General features: G+C 35.2%; 2 protein-coding genes across 3 annotated transcripts in view; both read right to left on the reverse strand.

Moving 5' to 3' along the window:
• The window catches only part of LOC108575316 (ras-related protein Rab-32), a 53,456-nt gene extending 32,488 nt beyond the window's left edge, over positions 1–20,968 (reverse strand). Inside the window, exon 1 of one of the 2 annotated variants that reach the window (XM_017938081.1) lies at positions 20,652–20,968. In XM_017938081.1, the coding sequence (XP_017793570.1) occupies positions 20,652–20,780 (129 nt within the window). In that variant the 5' untranslated portion in view covers positions 20,781–20,968. Of the gene's footprint in view, positions 1–3,403; positions 3,765–20,651 lie in introns of those variants that run through there. The other variant, XM_017938080.1, reaches the window with a different exon arrangement.
• Positions 20,969–21,702: 734 nt separating this feature from the next.
• On the reverse strand, positions 21,703–25,492 carry LOC108575299 (conserved oligomeric Golgi complex subunit 1). The gene is made up of 10 exons (XM_017938059.1): positions 25,317–25,492; positions 24,950–25,117; positions 24,582–24,870; positions 24,319–24,520; positions 23,824–24,240; positions 22,835–23,741; positions 22,481–22,760; positions 22,198–22,407; positions 21,862–21,867; positions 21,703–21,829 (listed from the first exon to the last, which is right to left on the reverse strand). Exons 1-10 carry the CDS (start codon positions 25,451–25,453, stop codon positions 21,713–21,715), a joined length of 2,733 nt encoding a protein of 910 aa, XP_017793548.1. The 5' UTR covers positions 25,454–25,492; the 3' UTR covers positions 21,703–21,712.
• Between the last annotated feature and the right edge of the window lie 250 nt (positions 25,493–25,742).

Below are 25,742 nucleotides of genomic sequence, written 5' to 3' on the forward strand. Positions count from 1 at the left end.
AAAATTTAAAATAGAATTTAGAATAGAATTTAAAATAGAACATATTATTCCACATTTTATTAAAGGCCCCAAAAAGTGCAATAGCCGAAGAACATCGCAGAATATGCGTTCTCACGTAACCAAGTTAAAGCTCGAAGAAAATTCAACAGCTTTTCATTCAGTAGCGGTCGTTCGAAAGGTGAAAAAGCTTGGGCAAGAGACTAAGGGGCGACAGTCAGGTCTGAAAAGTTTCGAATCGAGTGGTTGAGCGACTGCTGTACTCGTGTGTTTGTCGTGTGCAGGGGGTGAATGTTCTTAAGAGTGGGCAGTGCATGGTGTGAATGGAGTTTCAGCTGGAATAACGAGCGGAACAAAAGTTTTCGAGAAATCAGTGTGCTCACCGTATACCAGAAGCTTTTCAACTAACTTCGTCACAGGTAGTACAACAGAGACGAAGGAACCACTCTGTTTCACATTCACTGGGCAAATTGCTCGAATCTTTCAGAAAGATCCACCTTCACAATTAATTCGGCTAATTCTTTGATTCTTACTCTGCGATATTCGTACGTGAATCAGTTTTAAGTTAATAATTTTTTAGGGGATATTTCACAATTGGAAATATTATACATAAATATATTTTACAAATATAGAAGACCGTTATCATAATTTAAATAAATAGTAATTAGACTGCGGATTTTTATGCAAATTTATATTTTTCAGAATACAGTAAAAAAAGTAGAACTTCGGTAGGAAATTATTTCACCGATCAGGTATTATAAAAAGCGCCACAATTTGGATATTTCGTACATTTTTTCGTATTACGTGCATTCTGTACAATATTGCACCTTTACATTTCCTATAAATGCATAAAAATCCCCAGTCTAATAATAATAGAAGATTATGATAGCTTATCATAATTTAATTAGGAATAAATAAGACTGTGATTATTTTTAGAATATTGATAATATTAAATAATATGTGAGAAAATCCGTCCCGAAGACGGTGAAGCGAGCATCTTTTAGCCACGCCCAGCGCGCTCGGTGGGGATGACTCCGCCCCTTTGGGTCTTTCCCTGGGCCTGTTCGCGTAGGGGTGGACAGGGATCGCCAGGACGACACGTCCACACTCTTTACGAGACGTTAGAAACGTTTAAATAATTTTACGCCCACCCTACTCCGAGTTAAAGTACTTTCTGACAAATATCAAATTATTCTTGAACGATTAGTATTATATTGAGAATATTTCGTAAATAAAAATATTTTTTAAATATTGAATATTATTTCAATTACAGAAAGTGCTATTATCATAATTTAATTAGGAATAAACAAGGCTGTGATTATTTTCAGAATATTGATAATATAGTATTAAATAATATCAAATTAGTCTTGAATGATTAGTATTACATGAAGAATATTTCCTAAATAAAAATACAGAGATAAATATACTTTTTAAATAACGAATGTCATTTTAATATAAAAAGTGCTATCGTCGTATTTTAATTGGGAATACATAACGCTGATTATTTCTAAAACATTGATAATATCAAATAATATCACATTATTCTTAAACGATTAGTACTATTTTAAGAAGATTTCAATTGTAAAGAATACTATCGCCATATTTTAATTATAAACAAATCGAACTATTATTAATTGCAAAAATATTAATTATATTTCTTCGTGTATACTCTGATAATTTCCACTCTATTCCTAAACCGCTTTCAACGCGAAATAATGAGAAATAGGGACGGAAGTAAAATGGACCAGGTTACATTTGTTCTTATATAAATGATTCGAACGGGTAGCTTACGTAAAATACCATATAAACACCTATTTACGATCAAGCATGTAACCAGGTGCATACGTAACAGATGATTAACAGTCGTTTTACATGTTGATTAATTGGATGCAATATCTTTCGACGTTAATCGGTGCTGACACCCGTGAAATCACTCGTATTTTCTGTAAGAGTGATTATTTACAACGACCGGTCACGGTGAAGTGATATTATGCATGATCGAACTGAATTATCAAGTGTAAGAAAAAGTAATACGCATTCTTGATTCCGATGTAATTCATCCTTTCAGTGTTACTTTGAAATTATTATCGAGAAGATGATTTTTTTGCTCCAGGTGTTTAATAGAATTTTGTTTGAAAGGACGAATAATTTGTGTGAAAAAATCCGTCCGGAAGACGGTGAAGGGAGCATCTTGAAGCCACGCCCAGCGCGCTCGGTGGGCGTGACTCCGCCCCTTTGGGCCTTTCCCTGGGCCTGTTCGCGTAGGGGTGGACAGGGATCGGCAGGACGACGCCTCGAGACCCTCGAAGCATACTTTTGCGAACGACGCCCAGATAACGCGAACATAGACTTTTAATAATATATACTATTGTAACAACGTAGGCACGTTTAATTAATTTTACGCCCACCCTACTCCGAGTTAGAGTACTTTCGATATTTTTCGCGTAAAAATAATTCAACAAAAATAATTAATAAAAAATAATTCGTGTAATGTTGCAAGAATTTAGTAGAAAATAGTTCGTTAAAAGGAATTAAGATTTTTTGGAGAAGTTAGTAAAAATTTAAGTTTCCTAAAGCTTAGGGAAAAGTAGTTTCCAAAAATTCATAAGAAATACTTGTTTCTCAAGTATTTTGAGGAAAATACTTTTGCAAAAAATTTTGGAAGAGTGGTTTTGGAATTGCACAAGCTCTGCAATGAGTAGGACAATTTGTACTTGTTTCGACACATTTTTGGTTAATTAGTACGTTCGTAAGTTCATTAACGAAACGATATTCTTTTCTGAATATTTCAGATTACAACAGAATTCTGCTTCGCTAATGAGATAATATTCCTCTCGAAATACGCTTTCTTTAAAGAATCCTAAACTCCTTCCATTAATTAGTATAATTATAGTTCGCTAATGACTTTACATATTCTTCCGTAAACACTCTCCCAAAGAATTTCATAGCCAAAACAATAATCGTTCCGAAATTAAACATCAGAATAAATTACAATCTTTGCACGAAAAAATACAAAAAAATTTCTCTGTATTTTCCAGCCACAAAGAAAATCACACAGAAAGTTCCAAAATAAGTTCTTCAATTTCCCTCTTATAAAAAATAAACCAAATTCACCATAGGAAATATCGAACACTCTCCAAAAGAATGTCATAGCCGAAACAACGACCGTTCCAAAATTAAACAGAATAAATTACAATCTTTGCGCCAAAAAAGACAAAAAATTTCTATATACCTTCCAACTATAAAAAAAATCACACAAAAAATTCCAAAATAAATTCTCCAATTTCCCACTGATAAAAAATACACCAAATTCACCGTAGAAAATACAGAACTCCACTTTCCTTTAACCAACAAAGGAAAAAAAACACAAAATCCCAAATTTAACGTTGCAAAAAAAAAAGCCTACCTTTTTCGTTTTGACAGGCTGTTGCTTAGTACAATCGCTGAAATTCATGTTCAGATCGATGTACAGCGAATTATTGTTCAACAACTGTGGAGGTGGTTCCATTGGCGGAGGATTCGCCTCCTTTTTATGCCTGAGACGTCTCTCGGTCCTTTCTTGCCTCGTACGCAAAACTAGCACCACGTTGCGGTCCAACATTTTCATGAAAGAAAGAAGTATCTACGCTTCGAATAATACTAACACTTTCAGCAACGTCGAAAAATGTTTCCGACGACTGAAACAGCTCTAATACTTCTTTCCCACGTGGATACTTTTAATCACTCAACAAGCACTAAGTACTACCAAAGTACTTTGAACATCTGCTCTTAACATTTCAACAGATACACTTCTGCGAGCAGATTACTCTGTGTTCTTTCTCGGTCGAGGAAGACGATGGTTAACGTCTCGGTGATAACCTTCAGTTTTAAATTTCAATGTCTCCAATCAGCTTCCAAGATGCTGACAGGCAAGATTCGATAGATGCGAGACACCAGCAAAGTTTCCTCGGTATTTTCATTCAGACTTTTTTTTTCCCCACTCGCAGATCACTAGTTAACAGTTCAACGGAGATAATTCGCGACAGTGAGTCGTTGTTCGAGTTAAACTTGAATGAAAGTGTCGTTTCCCGAGCACAATGGTAAGTTCGATTTGCTCGAAGATGATGCTAGAATCTCGATCGCAGTCTGTTCGTAAATAATTCGACTTCGATTCGCTGTTTCTGTCAGTTCAAATTCTCGCGAAACACTGAATAGCCACGGAAACTGAACGAGGTACTCAGAGAAACTCGCGGAATCTTGAATGATTCGATAATACGAGAGTGAACGTCAATGGACACGTCAATGATCTATTTGATCGATAGTTACGTCAAAATTCACTATTTTCCTGAGGTTTCGTTCCATGAAATTTCAACGTGTAACATCGTTCTGCGACGCCTGAGATCCATTCCACGATGGAGAAATGTTGTATCGTTGATTTACACTTGAACGAGGAGACAGAGGAGAGAGGATTAGGCATGGGAGAAACGTGAATTGGTGAAACGAACGCGTGGAATGTGCGCCGTACGAGCGCAAAGTCCCAGCATTTATTGGCCCGGGGTTAAGCCTGGCGACGTTATCGTGCGCGTCGCTTTATCGGTGTCCACGATGGAAAAAACGATGCTTAGGCGCCGTGCAGACACGATGATCACTTTTCGATGCGCGGAGTACGCCGCGCAGAGATCGGTCGCGTGGCCCCTTTCCCGATTTTATCGCCGACGAACGTTCTGTTTTTCTGACCGGCAAGATTAGAGCCTGCCGCCCTGAGTCACGAGTTCTGGGTTCTTCGTTTCTCTGTGTTTCGTTGATGAAAGTACTTTTCTGATTGTGAAGTTGACAAGGAATAGTGAAGAGATAAAGATGAGAAAGAAAGAGAGAGTGATACAGGATTCTATTATTAAGTTGGAGTGCTTTTGTTGATGAAAGTACTTTCGTGTTTGTGGTGAAGTTGACAAGGAATAGTGGAAAGATGAAGGTGACAAAGAAAGGGAGAATGATACAAGATTGTATAATTAAGCTGGAGTGCTTTGGTTGATGAAAGTACTCTTGTAATTCTGGTGAAGTTGACGAAGAATGATGGAGAGATAAAAATGACGAAGGAAGAGAGAATGATACAAGATTCTATAATTAAGCTGAAGTGCTTTGGTTGATGAAAGTACTCTTGTGATTCTGGTGAAATTGACGAAGAGAGATGTAAAGCTGAAAATGACGAAGAGGATGAGAAATATACAGGATTCTATGATTAAGTTGATAAAAGATTAGGTGAAGTGCTTTGGTTGATGAAAGTACTTTTGTGATTGCAATGAAGATAACAATGAGAGGAAGAATGACACAGAATTCTATAATCAAATTGATAAAAGATCAATTGGAGTGCTTTGGTTGATGAAAATACTCTTAAAACTGTATTAAAAATGTTGACAAGAAATGTTTGATTTCTCTAATGATTGATGGATCTTTTTTGAATTATACAATAAATTAGATAACAGTAGAATATTTCAAGAAGCAAAGCAAGAGTTGAACGAATGATTAAGAATCCAATGCTTGAAGATTTAATTAGTGAAAATAAAAAAATGTTTCTAAGTCAAAACCTGCACTTTGTACTAATAATTCTAAGCAATTCGTTACAAAACGAGTATCGCTAAAAAAGTATTGATCGAGTCTTCGACGAGAGACACTTAAAAAAAAATGACTGAAACAACAACAGAGAAGAGAGAAAAAGTCTACTAACTCACACACACGAAATAATCCAGAAAGTGTCTGGACGCGTCTGTCAAACCTTTGAACGCTTAAAACCCTGTCATTTAAAAGCTCTTTTGCCCAAGGGACGTGCAGTAGAAGAATGCACTTATCTCTTTTCTTCCCTCTATTTTCCAACTATCGCGAAAAATTTCAGACAATCTCATCGATACGAACAGACAGTTTTACAATAGTTCGAACAATCTGGTCAATTTTTGACAGTGTTCCTCTGTCTTACATCACTCTCGAAGTTTCGATCTTTGGATTTTGCCCTTTGCTCTTATTTAAAGACTTCACGGATGCAGATACACAAATTTGCCCAATTAATCATTTCCGACGAAGCCGAAAAGTAGCAGACGTTCCAGAAATAAATTTATTCACGATACAGACATTTAAAATGGACGAGATTTCGAAACGTGATAGATTTTTTAGAAATTTTCTAAATTCCAAAGATTCCTTGATTTTCAGAAATTTTCGGAAAATCTGTATTGTCAAATTTTTCAATTCCCCCCATTTTCCAATTCACTCACATATTTCTCTAATTTTCCAATTTCTCCAGATGAGAAATTCCATCTTCCAATCGACCCAAATTTTCTCTAATTTTCCAATTTCTCCAGATGAGAAATTCCATTTTCCAATCGACCCAAATTTTCTCTAATTTTCCAATTTCTCCAGATGAGAAATTCTATTTTCCAATCGACCCAAAATTTTCTCCAATTTTCCAATTTCTCCAGATGAGAAATTCCATTTTCCAATCGGCCCAAACTTTTCTTTATTTTCTCGAATTTCCCTAATTTCTCTAATTAACCCCAAACGTCACCAAGGTTTACATTTCTTCAGACTTCGTATCTCGACGCGTTTCCTCTCGAAATCGACGAATTTCAGTCTGATTAATTGGCAGATCGCACGTCTGGTGTCGGCTATTTTCGTTCCAGTTTCCAAGTTTCGAATAGTTAGCTGTTCACGACGGTGCGACGGTTCATTGCAACCGGGTGTATCGATTGCCGTGTATCGGAAGCCTTACGTGTTCCCCCGCGTTGTTACCTGTGCCACGCGGCTGTGCCCGGATTCGTACGCTCACTTATCGCCGTTGGACAAGACTTCTCGACATTCCGAAAGTTCTATCTCTCTATTCAGCTTCGTCGTCGATAAGCGATTATTTCTTCGCCTAGCTATACACTTCTCGATATCAGAAGGAGCTGGATCGATTGTGTTTACCAGCGGAGTGGCTGGAAAGAATTCTCCTTGTTGTTCTTCCTTGTTTCGAAACGCGTATTTGCGAGCTACTATACTCTATGAGTTTGCAGAACCTTTCCGGGATAAATCGTGAGGATATTGGAATGGAATTCTGTTTACTGCAAGATACTTTCTTTGCTTGTTTCTTTTGTTGAAACTGGTTATAAACACGTGTACTATTGGGTATTGTGTCATCTGTATAGTAGTAACCTTACATACTGCACACTATTCAGTGTTATACCATTTTTTCGTACTAATTCCTGAAAGTACAATGGTAAGATAGTAGTGTAGCAGCTGATATAGTAACCAAACAAGTCGCAACATCACTATACAGTAGGTACAGTAGAGTGTTCCATAGAGCAAATCAGAAGTACAACGTTCAACACAACATCAGAGTATAGTTACGTACATATTATAGTAAGAGAATATTACTTGTAGTAAATTGTATAGTAGTATACTGTTGTTAGTTGTATAGTAGAACATTACTTGTAGCATGTTGTAGTATCGGGGCCTCCATACCCAAATAGGAAACCGACAAGAAAGAATAGAGGGGGAGTAGTTGGCGTAGTGCGTAAAGCCTCGGCTTGCTAAGCCGACGGTCCCGGGTTCGATTCCCGTTGGGTCCCTCGAAATTTTTCCGTCGTTTCGTACAATGTTGTATGGTGGTATAGTGCCAACTATACTTCCTGTGAAAAATTGCACAGCACAAAATCGAATCCCTTTGACCACAATCACGTTGTATAGTAGTATAATTGTTAATACAATAGTTCACAATTTAACCGTATAGTAGCTTCGTGGTATCACGTGGCATAGCAGAATAGTTGTTAGTACAATAGCTGACAATTTCACAGTTTAGTAGCTTCGTAGTATAGCTTCTACTATAATAATTACACCATAGTAATATAGAGCGATACACGTAGATACAGGAATAAAATTGTCACCAGTACAGTACTATCTAACTATCACCAGTATAGTAACGTGTTACGAAAACACTTGTGGCCGTATTTTCCCGTACTATCTACTATCTACCTACTGATAATTTCACTGTGATTAAAGTGCAACTATACTTCAACTTTCGTTACGCTAGAACACAATATAACAATACAAGTAGATACAATAACAAAGCGTGATTTACAATACTGAAACGACAAAACTACAACGGCGAAGGGAGATAAATGAATTGTATCGGAACCATTTCGATAATTATAAACGGTTCCGTTCACTCTCTTCTTATCAGAGAACTCTTAGGCCCGATACACACTAGCGGTCCGGTCGAATCTCTCAGCATTCGCATAAAATATAAATTACAATATAAATTAGAAATATTGGAAAAACATTAGAAATACAAATTAGTTTACACATTTGGCTAAAAATGCGAATGAAAAAATGAAAAAAAAAGAAAAGAATAGACGTATCACAGTTTGCATAGAAATCGGAAATGGAATGGAACAACCGGTGGAAAAATATTCTTTCCGAAGATAGTTTCTGGGACGAGACCGGGACGTGATCGGGCCTTATTCTGTTCCTCGACACTCTTCACTCCTGCAACTCGAGGAACTCGGGGAGGCACATTGGTCCACGAAAACAACGATCGTTAATTTGGAATAAAACGTGTGTGTGTATAACCGTCGTTCTCTTCTGATCTACAATGAAACGACGATAAATCATTGCACGCGACGATCACTTGGTGTGGATCGCGCGCGATTCCCATTAACCCAGAAACGAGCCGAGTGATAAACTGTTACACGCGACGAATCTCGAATTAGACGCCTTCCAATAGCTGACCAATCGTCGCCTGTCGATTCTCTGTGTAATAATAACACGCCCATTTCGTTGTTAATAGAAATAAGAGTATTTTTGTTCCAGCATCGTTATCGAACACGCCGCGATTCAATTATTCATATTAGCACGAGATTTAGACGCTTGTTATTCTCGTCCCGTTTGTAGAACGCTGATCTCTACGGAAGTATGTAGACGAGAAAGATTCGGCTGTGGAATGGAAGAAGCCTTGGGGGAAATACGTTTTACTGCGACATTATGCTGCAGCTTGAGAAATGATTTTTCTTCGTGAAGATCGTATCACTGGATCGTTGGATAAAGTTCGTGCGGGTAGGAAACACGAAATTGTGCAATTATTGTAGGTATATTTGAGAGTAATTGTGTACAGTTGGAGACTCGAAAATGGGGTATTCTTGTTGTGTAATCGATGAGAGAGTTATTATGCAAAGTAGCTGGAATAGAAATTGTGAAGAAGGCAAAATTCCTGGAAAACAATCGATATTCCTGTTAAAGATATTTTCGAGCAGAGTGAATAGTGAATTTAATAATTTTCCATGAGAATTTGAAAAAGAATTTTTATCCTTTATTATGCACAGTAGGTAAGATAGAAATTTTGAAAAAAATAAGTGTTTTTGTTAAAATTATTTACGAGCATAGTGAATATTAAATCTGATAACTTCCCATGAGAATTTAAAACGGAATTTTTATCGTTTTTTAATAGAAAATAATTACACAAAGTTCGTTAAATCCTTGGAACGTGAACGAGACAACTATTACCCGACAGTGCCATCGAGAATTCCCTATATAACGTTTGAAATAAAAATACCTAAAAATATCCAGAAAAAATTATTAATATCACCTGATATCAATCGATATTCTTATCGATTCTATTAATAACCACGAAATTCTCAACTGAAATAACAACGAAGGCGCCACATTTAATCTGAAGAATATTTGTTAACAAGCCTGTTTCACAACGTACCACGCGGAAAAATCGAAGAAAAGAAACTGGCAGCGGAACAGATTAAGTATCGTTATATTTTCGACAATTTAACAAAATCGACCTACGTAATCTGTCTTATTAACGAAATTTTCGACGTTCGTAATTTAAACGATCGATAAAACGGTGTGTTTCGCTTGCAAATGTGAATGATCCGGTTCTCATGAAATGCACGCACGCGACCTTTCGCAACGCTCGATCGATAAGTGACACGCTAATTGCTCGATAAAAAGACGTTTTCGGCGCAAAAATACGCCCGGAATAATAACGAGAGCGAAGGAAAAGAGGGACGAAAGGGGGTAATTACCACTTTTAGACGTTAATTTCTGTTGTAAATAACAAAGATGGACGTTAACATCGTGTTAATCGCACGTAATCGTTCGACGCTCGGTCGCCTCGAAAATAACCGGTATTGCGAAAGAAAATGGAGGGAAAAGAAACGAAACCAATTTAAATTGTGATTTTTGAATAATTTAATTGCATATATAATGAAAAATTTTATTCGTTGCTTCTAGATTCCCGCCATAAAGTTCTGAACAAATTTCCCGTTACTTAGCAAACTTTGTACCTTTGATAATTACTTTTCAGTGATCATTTCGATGATTAAATTGACATTATCTGATCCGTAAGTGAAATTTTGGCTAGATAAAAAATTAAAATTGAGTTTAAAAGTGGATTAAATTAAAATTTATTTCACTCGAAATTAAGGTCAAATTTATTTCATTTAAAATTGATATTATTCTGTTTCAAATCAAATTCTAATTTATTTCAATGGACATTGAAAATTTACAAAACACTTCGATTAAAATCACCCAAAAAATGGAGGTAATAAATAATTTCAAAATTACCGTATAAATTACACTTTATTCAGTTTATCTAGTTCTACAATACACGTTGTTATTACGTTACATTATTCACAACATTCTGATAATTTCGACAAATTATAAGAACATATCGTTCAGCAGCTTAAAAAATTGTTTGTCAAGATTAAACTTCACGCTGATACATCTCTATCGAAAAGCCAATCGCTTGTTGCACAAATTAAATTCGTATTAAAATTACAAATAAAACATTAAAGATACGTTTCCTAGTCTAACAACAAACGTGCTTTTTTTTCTTTTATTTCGCAGTATCTCGCCGATGATGTAACTGTATCACGAACGAATTCGAACAGATTCGAGGAATTTCAAGATTGCTTTATCTCGATGGTGTATTTACGTCAATGCTTCCTCTATTTTGTCTGATGAAGAATTTAAATCGTTGAAAGCTAGAGAAATCGATGGTGTCCGACTGATAATCATGGCTAAGAAGCGGATTCGTGATTACACCATATTAGTCGGGGTCAAGCTTGATAGCGAGCGATAAAGACGACGTCGATAATCTTCGAGAAACTGAAGAAATAAAACGGAAAGATTCATGTCGTTCGAAAGTTTTGATTCATTGGCTTCCGAGTGTATAAATCGTCTCTTCTCGACCAGTCGAGATATTCTCAAGCTGTAAGAAACGTGAAAATCTGATACACGAATAATTTTAATCATATTCGAAAAATTTTTCATTTCTCTCTTTTGTCTCCCTTTTTCTCTTTTTTCTCATCATTTGGAAGTTCGACAATAGCTGTTTTCTTTTCGTAACTTTTCACGAGATCAAAGTGCCATACAGTATAATTGCAGACGTTCGCTGTTCAATTGCAGAAATTGGAAAGTACAAATTGGTAATTAACGATGGAAAATGTATATTTGAGAACTGGCAGTTGCCAATTGGTAATTGAAAAATAATTTGCGTTTGACAGTTGGTAACGATCGAGTGGTAATTTGGTAATTGAAAATTGACAGTTCGAAGTTGGCAATTGGTAGTTGGAAATTGAAATTATACAGTCGAACATTTACAACTGATAGTAATTGATAATTGGCAGTTCGAAGTTGGCAATTGGTAGTTGGAAATTGAAATTATACAGTCGAACATTTACAACTGATAGTAATTGATAATTGGCAGTTCGAAGTTGGCAATTGGTAGTTGGAAATTGAAATTATACAGTCGAACATTTACAACTGATAGTAATTGATAATTGGCAGTTCGAAGTTGGCAATTGGTAGTTGGAAATTGAAATTATACAGTCGAACATTTACAACTGATAGTAATTGATAATTGGCAGTTCGAAGTTGGCAATTGGTAGTTGGAAATTGAAATTATACAGTCGAACATTTACAACTGATAGTAATTGATAATTGGCAATTGAGAATTGATAGTTTAGAGTTGGCAACTGGTCAGTTGGTAGTTGGCAACTGGTCAGTTGGTAGTTGGCAACTGGAACTTTATAACTGAAAATTGGAAACTAACAGTTTGCACTTAATAACTGGACACGTTGCCAACTAAAAATTGGTCACTAAGAATCAACTGTAAATTGGAAAATGAAAATTCACAATTGGCAATTCACAATTGACGATCGACAACAAGTAGCTGCTAGTTAGAAATGAAAAATGGATAATTGAAAGGTGACAATCGACAACGAAAATTTCCATTCTCAATTGCTACTCCCAACTGGAATTTTCTTCAACACAACGCATCTCCGTCTCGCAACGAACAACTCCACCTTCCGTTCCAATTCCCGCCGTCGATGGGACTCGAACAATCAATCGTATACACACGAGTTTCCCGCGTAACAGAGAGTCACGCAATTGCATCCTATCTGCGGAATATTTCTCCATTGCGTTTGCAAGAGGAAAACGCATGTTTGCACGCCATTCACTATCGTCGAGCTTATCTAACCGGCGCAACGTCTCGATACCGACAACGATCCGCGATTTTTCCTCGTGAATACATAGTTACGGTTCAAGGTGACGATCGATACGTGCTAATTCGTTGATTATTTAAATGAAAATTATATATCGACGATTAACACGTGACCATTGACTTTTAGTAAAGTGAAGAAAAATTTTCTTTCCGGAACTTTCGGTTCAATTTGTTCCGTAAATTTCTATCATTGAAAGTTTCGGTGCCTGGAGAATCTTCGCGTTTTCCAAAGAGGAAATTTTGAAAATCTTTGATTGCGGAACTTTCGTTGGATTTTTTCCCACAAATTTCTATCATTGAGAGTTTCGAAATCTGGGGAATCTCTGCATTTCCTACAGAGGAAATTTGGAAAATTATTAATTTCTAAATTTTCTTTGAATTTTTCCGCAAATAAATTTTCCAAAGAGGAAATTTAGAGAATTTTTATTCCGGAGCTTTCGTCGAACTTTCTCTACTAATTTCTATCATTGAGAGTTTCGAAATCTGGGGAATCTCTGCATTTCCTACAGAGGAAATTTGGAAAATTATTAATTTCTAAATTTTCTTTGAATTTTTCCGCAAATAAATTTTCCAAAGAGGAAATTTAGAGAATTTTTATTCCGGAGCTTTCGTCGAACTTTCTCTACTAATTTCATATAATTTTTTATATGTAGTATTTAGTTAAATCTGTACTAGTTTTATCTAGAATCTGAACTGACTCAGACAGGCATGTCCCAATTAATCACGAGTATTGTATGTCGCGAGTATGTCCCAAGTATTTTATTATTGGCACATCTGTCTGTTGTCCTAATAATTTCGACATACGGCACGAACCACTTTTAATATATAAAACAATAAATACACAATAAAAAGTTAATAATCATTACCAAAGCACTAAAAAAAAAATTAAAAAGTCGCATTAAAATATTTAATTATAGAAAAATATCCATATGGCACTCTAATCTTATTTCCCATATATTTTCCACAATAATTCAGTCGAAGAATAGTTAATTGTGTTCTTGTTCCAAAAAAATGTTCCAATAATCAACATTATGAAAATTTGAAAAAATTTCGTTGATATAAAATTAAAAGTATCTCGGAGAGGAACGAATGATAATACAATCAGGAAAATATACAGTTTTCATTAACAGTTATAGAATTTTAATACAATTAAACGTTAATAAAATTAAGAAAACGTCAGTTTGAACCGTGAAATTTCATTTGTAAATGAAAATTTCCCACGGTTCGCGGTCTGGCTCTTTTAATTCAATTTCGACAAACTTTTCAGTAGTATTACCCGCGTATGTGATCAGACAGACTCGAATAAGCGCTTCTCAACTCTGGACGTTACGACTGCATTTCTTTAATTCGAATAATTATTAGTCCAATCGATATATTATACGACATTTTTACAATAAAATGCATGGTTTTTTACAATATTTGTAATTTTTCAACTGAACATTTGTCGCCTTTATTACGTACCAAACAAAAATGACCAAATTTAATCGTCTTTAAACAAGAAGTTTTCTAAATTTTACCTTTTTTACGTTTTTATTTTTTAAGATAGTTCTACTATTATTTGTTCCAATAATTTTTATTTTGCCACGCGGTGCAGTGCGCATCTCGTCGTTCTTTTGTTTTTTTGTCCGAATCAAGTTGCCTAAGAGATCGAAAGAGCACAACAGGAAACGAGAACAAAGAGATCAAAGACTTTGCAAACATTGAAAACAAAGTGACCAAATAAAAATCACCGTGGAGAATGAATCAGAGGCATCGACACGATAACAAATACTCGAAGAATACACGGTAGCGAGTCCGACCGAGTGATAACGATAAACAACCGTCGAAAAGTTGTTTGAATCAACATGTGTGAATCACTCGATCCTTATTTTTCGTTTTCTTATCTGTTTTTTCCTTTTCAATTCCCTTTCAATTAATGAATGGAAAAATTATTCACAGAAACGATTCGACGTTAACATTTTCAGAAACGAGTTGAAATAATTGGCAAAATAAAATCTTGCAATTGGTCATTTATTTTTCTAAATAAAATTCAGAATTTGCTGATTAGAATTCAGAATTCAGTTCTGAAATTAATTCGCAAAGTGAAATCTTGCAATTGATTTATTGGAGATAATTAAAAGTGTTCATTTAATCGAATTAAATATCTAAGTCGATATTTAATTAATTTAATTTTAATTTAATTAAATATCCCACATTAGCTGTACAAATTTCACGAACGAATTTTCGTTCGTTTAAAAATCATTCCTAAAATAAATATTTCTCGCAACGTTCTCGAATTATTCAACTGAATTGTTTTTTCAAAAAGGTGACCGGAATAGCGAAGAAATAAATTAGCGAAAAATTTCTCGATTCGATTTATACATATATACTTTTACTTTACGAGGCACCGCGACCACTTTTATCATTCGTGCTATTAAATATAGTTTCGAAATATTAATCCCAGTGGTGCAATGACGAAGAATCGACTGCACGTAAATGGACGCAAATGCGAGATCTCGAAACGTCGATATTTCTGCACTCGCTCGTGGGCAACAGAAGGGTTGGAATAATTCAGTGTTCGATTTTCTCGAAAACGTTTGCTTGAAATAGTAATACAGACACTTATCAAACATTCCACATCAGAATTGAAATTTTGCGAAAATATACACTGCAGTTGATTAATAAAACCGGACATTTTCCTGTACGATACTTTCACAATAATTCGAGCTAACGAAAAGCACCGAAAATATAAAAAAACAAAGTAGAAAATATTCTAACTCACACCTAACCTAAAATAAAATACTAAATATCGTAAATAAAACTAGTGCAAAAATACGTTTTTAAAAAATTCAGAATATCCTAAAAGTATTGTAAAAGGAAACCTAACCTAACTTACCCTAACCTGAAATTAAAGAGTACTTTGAACAGAAATACTTCAAACAAGCGGAATCCTAAAAATATAGGATATTCTAAATAAAATTATTTTCACAAAAAGTAGTCTTCAAAAAACAAAAAAAAAAGACAAAGAAACATTTCTTGTTTATAAAGCTTTCACGTGCTTAAAAGTGGTTGTCGTGTGAACATAATTCCCACGATCTAAAGACGAACACGGTTAATTACGATGTAAAGTTTCATTCGAAACAAAAAAAAAAAAGAAAAGACGAGTATTCTCTTGGCTGGTATTTTTAGGGGGCGGTTTTGCTTCTTCTATGTGTCGGAATAACCACAAATCCGATCCGATCTGGGTCACGCGCCACAACGAAACTTGATCGCGTTTCGTATTCTCGCGTCGCGTTCGATCCGGCCGACTTTAATCCAACCGGCTGGAATAGAAAACAGAGGAAAGGAAAAAAGAAAAAGAAGGTGTCCGGGTAGCGTGGTTAAACAGGAATACCTTCTTTTTATTCTGTTCTTAGATTCGCCGCAAATTATAATCGAAGTGAACGTGCGAGAGGATTATTAAGAAAGTGAGGTTAATTGGAGGTTATGTGACACGTGACTGTATGATCAGAAATTATACGAAAGGTTTTGAAAAATTATATTTTCAGTTCCGACCGATATTTTTCAATATAACATGTAAATGTGTGTAAAAAGGACCGACAAACATGTGAAAAAAGTTTGTAGGAAGTATCTACAATGGTTCCTGAGAAAAAGGTACACAAAGTAAGGAATTTTAACATTGGTAGAATACACCTTCACCGATCCCCCTTAAGAAACCTAGAAAACATAAGCTATAAAATTTCCAAAAGAGATGTTTTAACTAAAAAACGAAGAAAAACGACAATTGCGTCGTAAACAATGAGAGACAATGCTCGAAAACAAGTCGCGATAGCTTTAAAAAACAAGCCATAATCCAGTCATAACAAATTAAAAAACATTCTCAGATATAAATACCACCGAATGAAGCTATAAAAGAATCGTTCGAAGTTAGCTAACCTAACCTAGAATATTAAAAAACCAAAAATGACGCAAAATCAACGCTAATAAAACAGAAAAAGACGAAAAAAGAATTAATACTGTGAAATTCCCACGAGACAAAGTTCACTCAGACCTCAGTTCACTTCGTACAAGATCAAAGACAAAAAGAATCCGTGAATTTCCTCAAAAAATGATTTGAAAAAACAAACAAGAGAAAACGTCATCCATTGGCCTCTATAAAACGAGTAAAAGTCGATTCGTCGAATTCGTTTGGTCGTAAGTCGATCGTGTTGTTCGATAACGTGGATACGAGATTACTCATTGATTCGAGTTCTCTTTCCTTCAAGACTTCTCCATTTATCCTGTTACGTTTCGCGAGACTGTTACGGCGACAATCTTTCGATCGATTAGATAAAACAAAGCTGCCTCGTGGATTATCGTGGCGACGCAACGTTCAGATAAAACTTTCCTGCATATATATATATATATATACTATATGCGTAGCTTCGTTTTCACAGGTGAAAGCAGTGAATTTCCTTGATCACGAAACAAGTGGGATGGTTCTGTTGTTTCAATCCTGTTCGATAAGAAACGGTAGATTTGTGAATAAACTGGCTGATCGGAGATGTAATCAAAGAGAAGGGCATGGCAAATTTACTACGCTGCTGACAACCTGGTCGTACGACTGGGTTAGGTTCTTTATTGCATTGAATGATTAAAGATGAATCGTCCTTTAGGCTTGGTTTGTTGGTTTTGCAGTGAATCTTTAATTGATATTGGATTGGATTCGTTTTTACATTACGCAGATGTTTTACAATGTTAATGGTTATTATGAGGTTAGTTTTTGAAGGTTAAGTTGTTGACTTTTTTTTTGTTAAGTAACTGGTATAACGAGCTGAAAATTAATATTGGACATTCTTCTTGCTGTATTTAGTTTTTTAGGGTTGATTTGTATTAGTTGTAGCAATGTGAACAAAAAAATTAATATTGAGATGAGTTTTCTTTTGTAATATTCAGTTAGTTAAAAATAGATTGCTTTTTCAAAACTGATTTTGAGAATTAATTTGTCAGTTTTTTATTGATTATAATGTGAACTCAGAATTATTATTGAGTTTTCTCTTTTTATATTTAGGTTGTTACATGTAGACGTTATCATTTGATGGTATCAGTTGATGTTATCATTTTATTATCATTTTAGATCCAATTTCAAAAGATATTATGCTGATTTTCTAATAACTGTAGCAGCAGTGTGGAAGCCAGGATTAATGATGAAAATTGAAATTGATAAAAAGGAGACATTTGTAGTACGGGCCTCCATACCCAAATACGAAACCGACAAGGGAAAATACAGAGGGAGCAGTTGGCGTAGTACGCAAAGCCTCGGCTTTGCTAAGCCGAAGGTGTCCCTGGTTCGATTCCCGGTTGGGTCCATCAAAATTTTTCCGTCGATTCCTACATTTATCTAGGGACTGGAATGAAAATCAGCTTAGAATATTAGAATTATTCTCAAGTGAATCCAGCCAAAAGGGTAAATGAAGGTTGTTGCATTTAAAATAAACCTGACATACAAATCTGAGTAATTAATATAAGGTGACTATTTCTTTTCAAAAATGATGATTTCTTTCAGATTACTTGAATCTTTCTAATATCGTTCAACGTCATATCTATTCCGATGTTAGATAACAATACAATTACAGAGCCAATTAGAGCCAAAACAGTAGTTGATTAAAAATACCCAACACAAAGTAATTTTATCTAATGTAAAAAAAGTAAAACAAATTACTCTCCAAATTTACAACACAAATTTGCTAATGATAACATAAAAATAAGCTGTTAGGTAACAGTGTAATCTGTTAACGTCTCAAACGATAAACAAATAAGCTGTAAACTTAGCTATAATCAAAGGGAAGGGTTCCATTTAATAAAATTTCACTCTAACCGGCGTTCACAGCCGATCATTTCCTATAATAATACACCATGAAATTACACGTGCATGCTTGTACTTTGCACAGTAAAATTAAAAGAAGTAAATGTATACTTATAGTACACAAAGAGGCGTGCAAAAATTATTACTAAGTAAAAAAAACAATGTGTTTCCTATGAATCACTATTTTCTTTATCATTTTTAAATAGATTACTATTTTTTTATCATTTAAATAGAAAGATAAAAAGTAGAATTTGTTTCATTTTAACTCTAGACGAAACGGAAATTCGAAATCTAACCCGCTTGACTCAGCTTTTCTTTTATAAACCGATATAGAACTGGTCGACGCAACAGGTAACATTCGTGAAATAATTTTATCGAAAAACAGTTGGGAAAAGAAAAATCATCTTAAAGAAATGTATCGTGTATAAAATTTAATGTTTAAAGAATTGTTAAAAAATGTTTATTACAAGATTTTTTAAGACAATTTTTATTTTTTTTTTATTTTTCTTTGTTTTTTCGTTTCTGTTGTTTATGGTTAATCTTTCCAAGTGATTCTTGTCAGACTGAGACTGCCAGACGACGAATATCATTATTCTTTCGAATTTTTTTTCAACCCTCTCGTACGTTACACAGTAGAAAGGGAGATTAATGCAGTGCTTGTTTCTGGTGAACGTTGCCAAGTGGAAAGAAAAATGTTCTGTCCCGAGTCGTTCTTCATGGTCTATTTTTCTGCGAGCAATTAAAGAACCTGAGAAGAAACGAGGAACGTGGCCGGTAATAATGATGATAAAAGGTAACAGTTACAGTGAAGAGTGATAAAGTGACGTTTTAGCAAAATTAATTCGGGAATTGTGCAGGATAAGACGAAATAAAAATTAAATAACCTAAAAATTTTTTATTCTTCTTTTATCAATTTTCCATAACCTATAAAACAATAAGAAAGAAACGAGTTTCCTATAGTTTTAAAGTTATATTTTACATAAAAAATCTTACCTTCTCCATAATTATTGAAATATTACAGTTCTTTTTCGGTAAAAAGTAGAATTTTTTTGATTAAGATGTAAACAAAAATGAGGTGATCTTTTTGATACAATGAAAAAAAAAAATGGTTGATCGACACCTGTGATTAAGATCCAGCCACCGCACGATTCAATTGACGCACTTCCTCTTTCTCAGGCAGCGAAGGTGAAATGTAACGTTTCACTGGGGAAATGACCGTGCGTTGCCGCATCGCGGCTGTTTCCGCTCAATATCACAAGTGCAAAGAGTTTTTTGTTCTCGTGGGATGCAGCCCACCGTGCAGTTGGCCTTTGTCCAATCTGCTGTCGTTTGTTTTGATGGTGATTTTTACCGTGAAGCGGTAAGAAAAATTGTCCGTCAGGTTAAACGTTTTCCATCGATCCGGTCTTTTTCACCCCTCGTAAATTAATCAACGCAGACATTTACAAGTTCACTTCACATCGTAGAGCAATTAATTTTGATATTTTATCAATGTCTCTTCTTTAAGAATATTATTCACAAGTTGTTGATTACTTTTTCAAGAAGAGACACGCAATTTCGTACTTCTTGTTTACGTACTGCGCATGCGCGACGGTAATCCGAATATCGTTCGAATTATTTCTATATTCGTCTTCCGAATGACGTGCTTGTCATTAACGCATACAAATTAATCTCCTGCATCTCGTTCACGGTGTTACATCCTACAGAAGGTATGTTACCATTTACGTGAATCATAATCGGATGAAAAATTCTCGCGACACTCGTAGTCGGCGTAAAAATATACCCCCGCTACGAAACTGCTTCTATAAGCCGATACAAATGAACGAAGAAAACGAACGATAAAATATGCTAGTCAAAACATTACAATCGTAACTTATCATAACTTGAGAGGCATTTAAACGGGTCTTAATCTTAACACGTTGCTCCTCAAGATTAAAAATTATGCGCATCGAGAATATCGAGTTATCAACACTCATAGAAACCTCACCTATATTTAAGGTTATACAGCGTCACCATAAGAAATTCCGTTTTAAAATGCACCAAATATTCCCATGTTTTAAGACAAAGAACGAAGCTTTCGAACATTCTCAGCGTGGTTTACATGATACAAAATCGACGATAAAACACGGACTTTGATACTCGAAAAGTTTTCAGTATTTTGCGACACCACCAAAGCAGACGATCCTCGTGACACCGCAAATGCCCGGGTAGTCTGCTAGAATTTCAAAAACGGCGCGCGAAACGTCTCACACACCGGGTCGCGTGCTCTCCCAGCAGTCGACAACGCGCAATTAAAAAAATGTTTTCACTCACCATTTGATGCTTATAAGGTTTCTGCGTATCCCAGCGGTATTCCTGAAGTTGGAGGGACTCGTATCGTTGCTTTTTCTTCAAGGGGGTATGGGAACGTCTCACGACTGATATCACCACAGCTGGGCCCATCCGGTCATCTTGCCGTATACCAAAACGTGTACTACACTGCGCTGGCGTATTTTGCCACCGACTCCCCTCTCTCACCCCTCGTCGATGGTAATTGCGTAACTGTCCGCGACACTTTCGGTCGTTCCGTCCTCGTCTAACTACCGGCGCGCCCTCTTCCTTTGTCTCTGTCACCGGCGGCGCCACAAACGTTTGGGAAATTTTAAACGACGCGTCGCGGTCGACGGTCAAAATGAAACTGAGCCCATGTGTCGCACGAAGTATAATCGGCCACCTGAGTTCGTGTACCTTCGGAAAACTCGAAGCGTTTTGGCTCATTTTTACCTTCGTTGCATCGGACGACTTTGATACGTCGTTCTCGTGCATTGTCAAGTGTGAAATCACTCGGAAGTTCGTGCAACGTGTCTAGCTTGTGTTTGTTCATGTTTATTAGGTGTGAACCGGTGTTTCGTGTGCGCTAATTACCCGAGAGATTGGTTAAACGCCTGTTTGTGGTTTTCTGCACTGTTTTGTCGGGTGAAAGTTGCGGAACGATCTCGCGTGTCGGTCAGTGACATTCGAAAATTAGTACAAGAACCCTCCGCGCGTGGCACTAGCATACGGAATAACTTAATTTCATCTGAGGAGAATCGTGAAAATTAACGAGGCGGGATTATTGGTTTGAAACTGCAACGAATTGTTTGTAAGTAGAATTACTATTAGATTGTTTATTAACATTCACAAAATTATCTAAAGAAGTAGTAAAAAGTGGCACAATTCTATACGGAGGGATCGCAACGAGAATTTAAAGGCTGTATAAAATATTTTATTCAATACTGACAGTGCTGTCAAAAAGGCAATTTTTGATAATACGATATTTACATGAATATACCTAGCGTATATATACATTCAGTGAAATATTTACAATTCTCATATTGACGTGTGAAATAAATAAATTAGCTACTACTAAACCAATCAGAGCCCATTGCCCCAAAAAATGCTGCTGCTCCAGATTTGATCGTGGCCCCAGCGGAATCGCTTTTCGTAGTTTCCTTGGTGGTAACTTTCTTGCGCTATGCCGACACACAAACAATTCTATTAACACCTGATGCTACTTAGAATACACCTAAAATCACCAATAATTAATTAAAAATTATTGTACATTATTGACACACCTCAAACATGTGCTAGAATTATATTTATTAATGAAAAATCAGTGAAACGAAGCGGAAAACGTAGCATGCAACACCGTTTTCTTACCGCCACCAAATGCACGCACTATCTTTATTTGAATGATCTGGCAATCTAAGGGTACATACGCATTTAAATGAAACAAATATCTATAAACAGGCTACACGGGAATAATTTTATAGTGTGATATTTAAATAAAGTTCGAAGGGCTGTATATTAAAATTATGAAATTTAAGAATACGATATATACCTGTGTTTTTTCTTGTAGAGTTACGCTTACGAGAGGTAAATTTCTTGCTGGGGCTGTTACGGTCAAAGGTGGGAACCAGGGTGCCGTTGTGCATAGAGCCAACACTGAAGGCGGATCTGACTTCACGCCTTCAGTGTTGCTGTGTTCACTTCGCGCGCCCAAAATTGAATGTAATTGTTCTAAATGGGGTACTAGGTTTCCTAGTATCAACTGAAGCAAAAAAAAGATAATTAAATAATCGCGGTTGATTAATGAAATAACTTAGAATCATATAAACGCTCACCAGAGATCTCTGAATGCTTTTCTTTACGTTGCTGTGGATGAAAGGATTAAAAACGTCGTAATCGAATGGATCGATTTTTGATAATACAATGTCGCAAGCTCTAGTCGATAAGTCAGATAGAGTTTTACTCTCGCGCGGTATCATAAGCAGAGAGGAATATTTTATATCGAATAATACTTGGAAGGCTTGTTTCTGTGACAGATTTGCATTGTTGGACGCTGTTATGTAGTGATTTAATAATTCCGTGACAGTATCTTCTATAATTTCATGCAGTACCTTCCTAATAATCAAAAATTTTGAATTAAAATATTAATAGAATTCAGTTCATCTAAACTTGAATAATTCATAACTTACTTTGGAAGTGTGTGTGGTATTACTTTATTCAAGTCCCTATTAACAGCGGTTAAAAACTTTTGTAATTGTATGGACGGCTGATATGGTACTAGAATTTTGGAATTTATCCTCTTGCCCTCTCCGGAATCCTCCTCGATTGTTACTTTCTCCCATTCTGAGATAACCAGATGTATTGGGTAACCATCCAGTGCTTCTTTTGATATAAACTTATCTTTATGCTCGCCTATTTTAGTTCTGTACGTCTTCGCCCAAACTGACCACACAGAGGTACTCTTTTCTTTTAACTTATCACAAACTGATTGCCATTTAGTGTTTGTAATGGTCAAACCAGACACCTTTGAAAGTGTGAAACACTTATTCAAATTTAAACTGAGCGTTGTCAACGCTAAAAGAAATCTAGCCATCACGACAGCGTTTATGTCACGTTTACCATGCTCAGGTTCATCGTTCACGCATGTAGTATTCACAAAATTAATGAAATCTTCGATCATGCTAGTGCTAACGGTTTGTAAATGTTCTTGGATTTCTGCACGGTCGGAAAACGTATCAGAAATTAAAGATATATTTGTAGATAGTAGATTATCCTTAAGAGACATCACACGTTCTGTCTCATACAAATATTGTTCAAGATCAGCTAGTAGAGCGTGCAAACTTTTATCAAAACTTTCACATAATTTGATGATATTTGGTGAATATCCTTTGGTTTTCATTAACAACGACCTCTTATTGTCTAGGCCACCATTTTTGGTGAGCTTCTGAGGAATGTCGTTTGGAGAATCTTTCCAAACAAACCACCGTAAATCATGCTCTGGATACTCGAATTTGTCGTGAATTACTTTACTCAACAGTTCAACTACGTCGGATTTTAATGCGGTCGTAGTTTCCATCCATTTATCATTTATGATATCTAATAAAATATTAATAATATTGTTACTCCCAATTTAATAACGAAGGGTAGGTTTTATATAATTTATATTTATGTTACGTACTTTTTACCCTACGAGATATTAAAGGTTGAAAAAATTCTACCCAAAATGTTATTTTTGGGAGGGAAAGCTCCTCCCATATCGAATTCCAATTTTCGGGTAGATTAATACTAACAGATTCTTCACGAACATAGTATAAGCCCTTTATGGATATTATTAGATCCAAAAGTTTAGTAACTTCGTGATTACAAAAATTGGAGACCCAGTCAAGCCATGATTTAATACTTTTTTGAAGATCTGGTATAGCAAAATTCTGTGAACCTTCTACAAGAAATGGTTTATGCTGTTTAGTCACAGAAGGAAGAAATTCCATCAATAATTCTTGATTCAAATCCAATTGAGAGAGTAAGCTATATGCTCCTTGATCTTGAATTTTTGTTAAATACTGTGAAACAAGACCTCCTGATTTATTCTCGGTATCTATAATTAATAATTTTACATTTAACGTTATGCTATAATACAATGAACGACGCGTGTGTAGAATATACAATTACTTACTTATGAAGCAAGAATAAATTAAATTGATTGTTTGAATTAATATCTCAATGCACGATTTTATTTTACTTTTAACATTGTAATCATTTTCATCTGTAATGATGGATTTAATTGTATGATTACGCATTGATATCAACTTTTCCAATAAATCTGGGAATGAAGTTCCATCCAGCAAGACAAATGCTGCTAGACAGTTTGCTACACTCTAAAATAAATTAGTATTTTTGATACTGTCATATTAAACTTAGATTATAATAGATACCAACCTCTGGTTGTACATCCAATGATTGTAACACAGTATTACATTCATTGAATATAATAGTTTTGAATTGACTAATAACATCCCATTGTTTGAATATAATTGGATACTTAATTGATAAGTCTGCAGCACCAACTTCAAATAGTAAACTATAATTTATGTTTAAAGCTATTAGATACAACTGTGTAGCAAATAATAAATCCTTATTTTCAATACTGGACCAAATATGTTGAGGTACATCCATTAAAATTTTTATTTGAATGATAATTGAATCCTGAAGATCTTCAACATTTTTACTGAAAAAATATAAATTTTGCACAGTTAATGAAATAAAAGAATGATGAATTTATTTAAATGGATTACTATCAAAAATACCTATTGTCTTCATTCTGAATTGGATCTATCTTAAAACCAATAAGATACTTGTTTTTTAATTCTCCAAATTTGTATTCAATGTTAAAGATTCTTTGAATGACACGTTCAGAAGTTATCTTCATTTTTCCAATAGTGTCTGCAGCCAGTATCAAATCACGGTACCTTTCCCTAAAAATGTTTGAATACTTATTGAGTACACACGAAAATCATGTTAATAACCTTTTAACAATAAGTGTTCCACATTAAAAAAACTTCTTTTTTTCAACAACTTTTTACTAATATTCAAAAGAGACACAAACGTTAATGTATATAAAAAATAAAAGACAGAAACAACAAATCACTTTAAGTCATTAAAATAGAAGTTTACCCAACTAAAGTTCTAAGTTCGATTTTCTTTCTGTCACTCTCATATTGGATCTTCTTTTGGATCGCCTCGATCTCTTTTATCGTGTGCTCCTTGAACAACTTGTTAATATCCAAATCTAAATAATTCGTCGCTGTCATCCTCCTGACAATTCGTTTCCACGTATCTTGGGTCCGGCTGTTTCCACGTAGCAAGAAATCAACGCGTATTTATTTCTCATTCTTATCTATAGCGTTCTGCAACGCATTGGCAATTGTCCGTTGGTTACAAGATGGCACTGCATGCATTTTCCTTCTTTCTCAAACGATAAATTACTCCTCGCATCGTAACTATTCTTTTTTTTATGTTATAAAGTCAAGTTAACTACTAAGATAGTTCACGTTTCTTTTTTTCTATTCTACAAATAACTATTCAGTTCAAGCTGCTTAC

This window comes from Habropoda laboriosa, unplaced genomic scaffold (genome assembly GCF_001263275.1).
Source record: "Habropoda laboriosa isolate 0110345459 unplaced genomic scaffold, ASM126327v1 scaffold244, whole genome shotgun sequence".
NCBI lineage: Eukaryota > Metazoa > Arthropoda > Insecta > Hymenoptera > Apidae > Habropoda > Habropoda laboriosa.

Coding starts and splice junctions, on each gene's coding strand:
- LOC108575299 (XM_017938059.1), bottom strand. CDS start 25,453: ATGACAGCGACGAATTATTTAGATTTGGATATTAACAAGTTGTTCAAG. Junction 25,118..25,316: donor GAACTTAGAACTTTAGTTGG/GTAAACTTCTAT, acceptor AAACATTTTTAG/GGAAAGGTACCGTGATTTGA. Junction 24,241..24,318: donor AATTTATTCTTGCTTCATAA/GTAAGTAATTGT, acceptor TATTAATTATAG/ATACCGAGAATAAATCAGGA.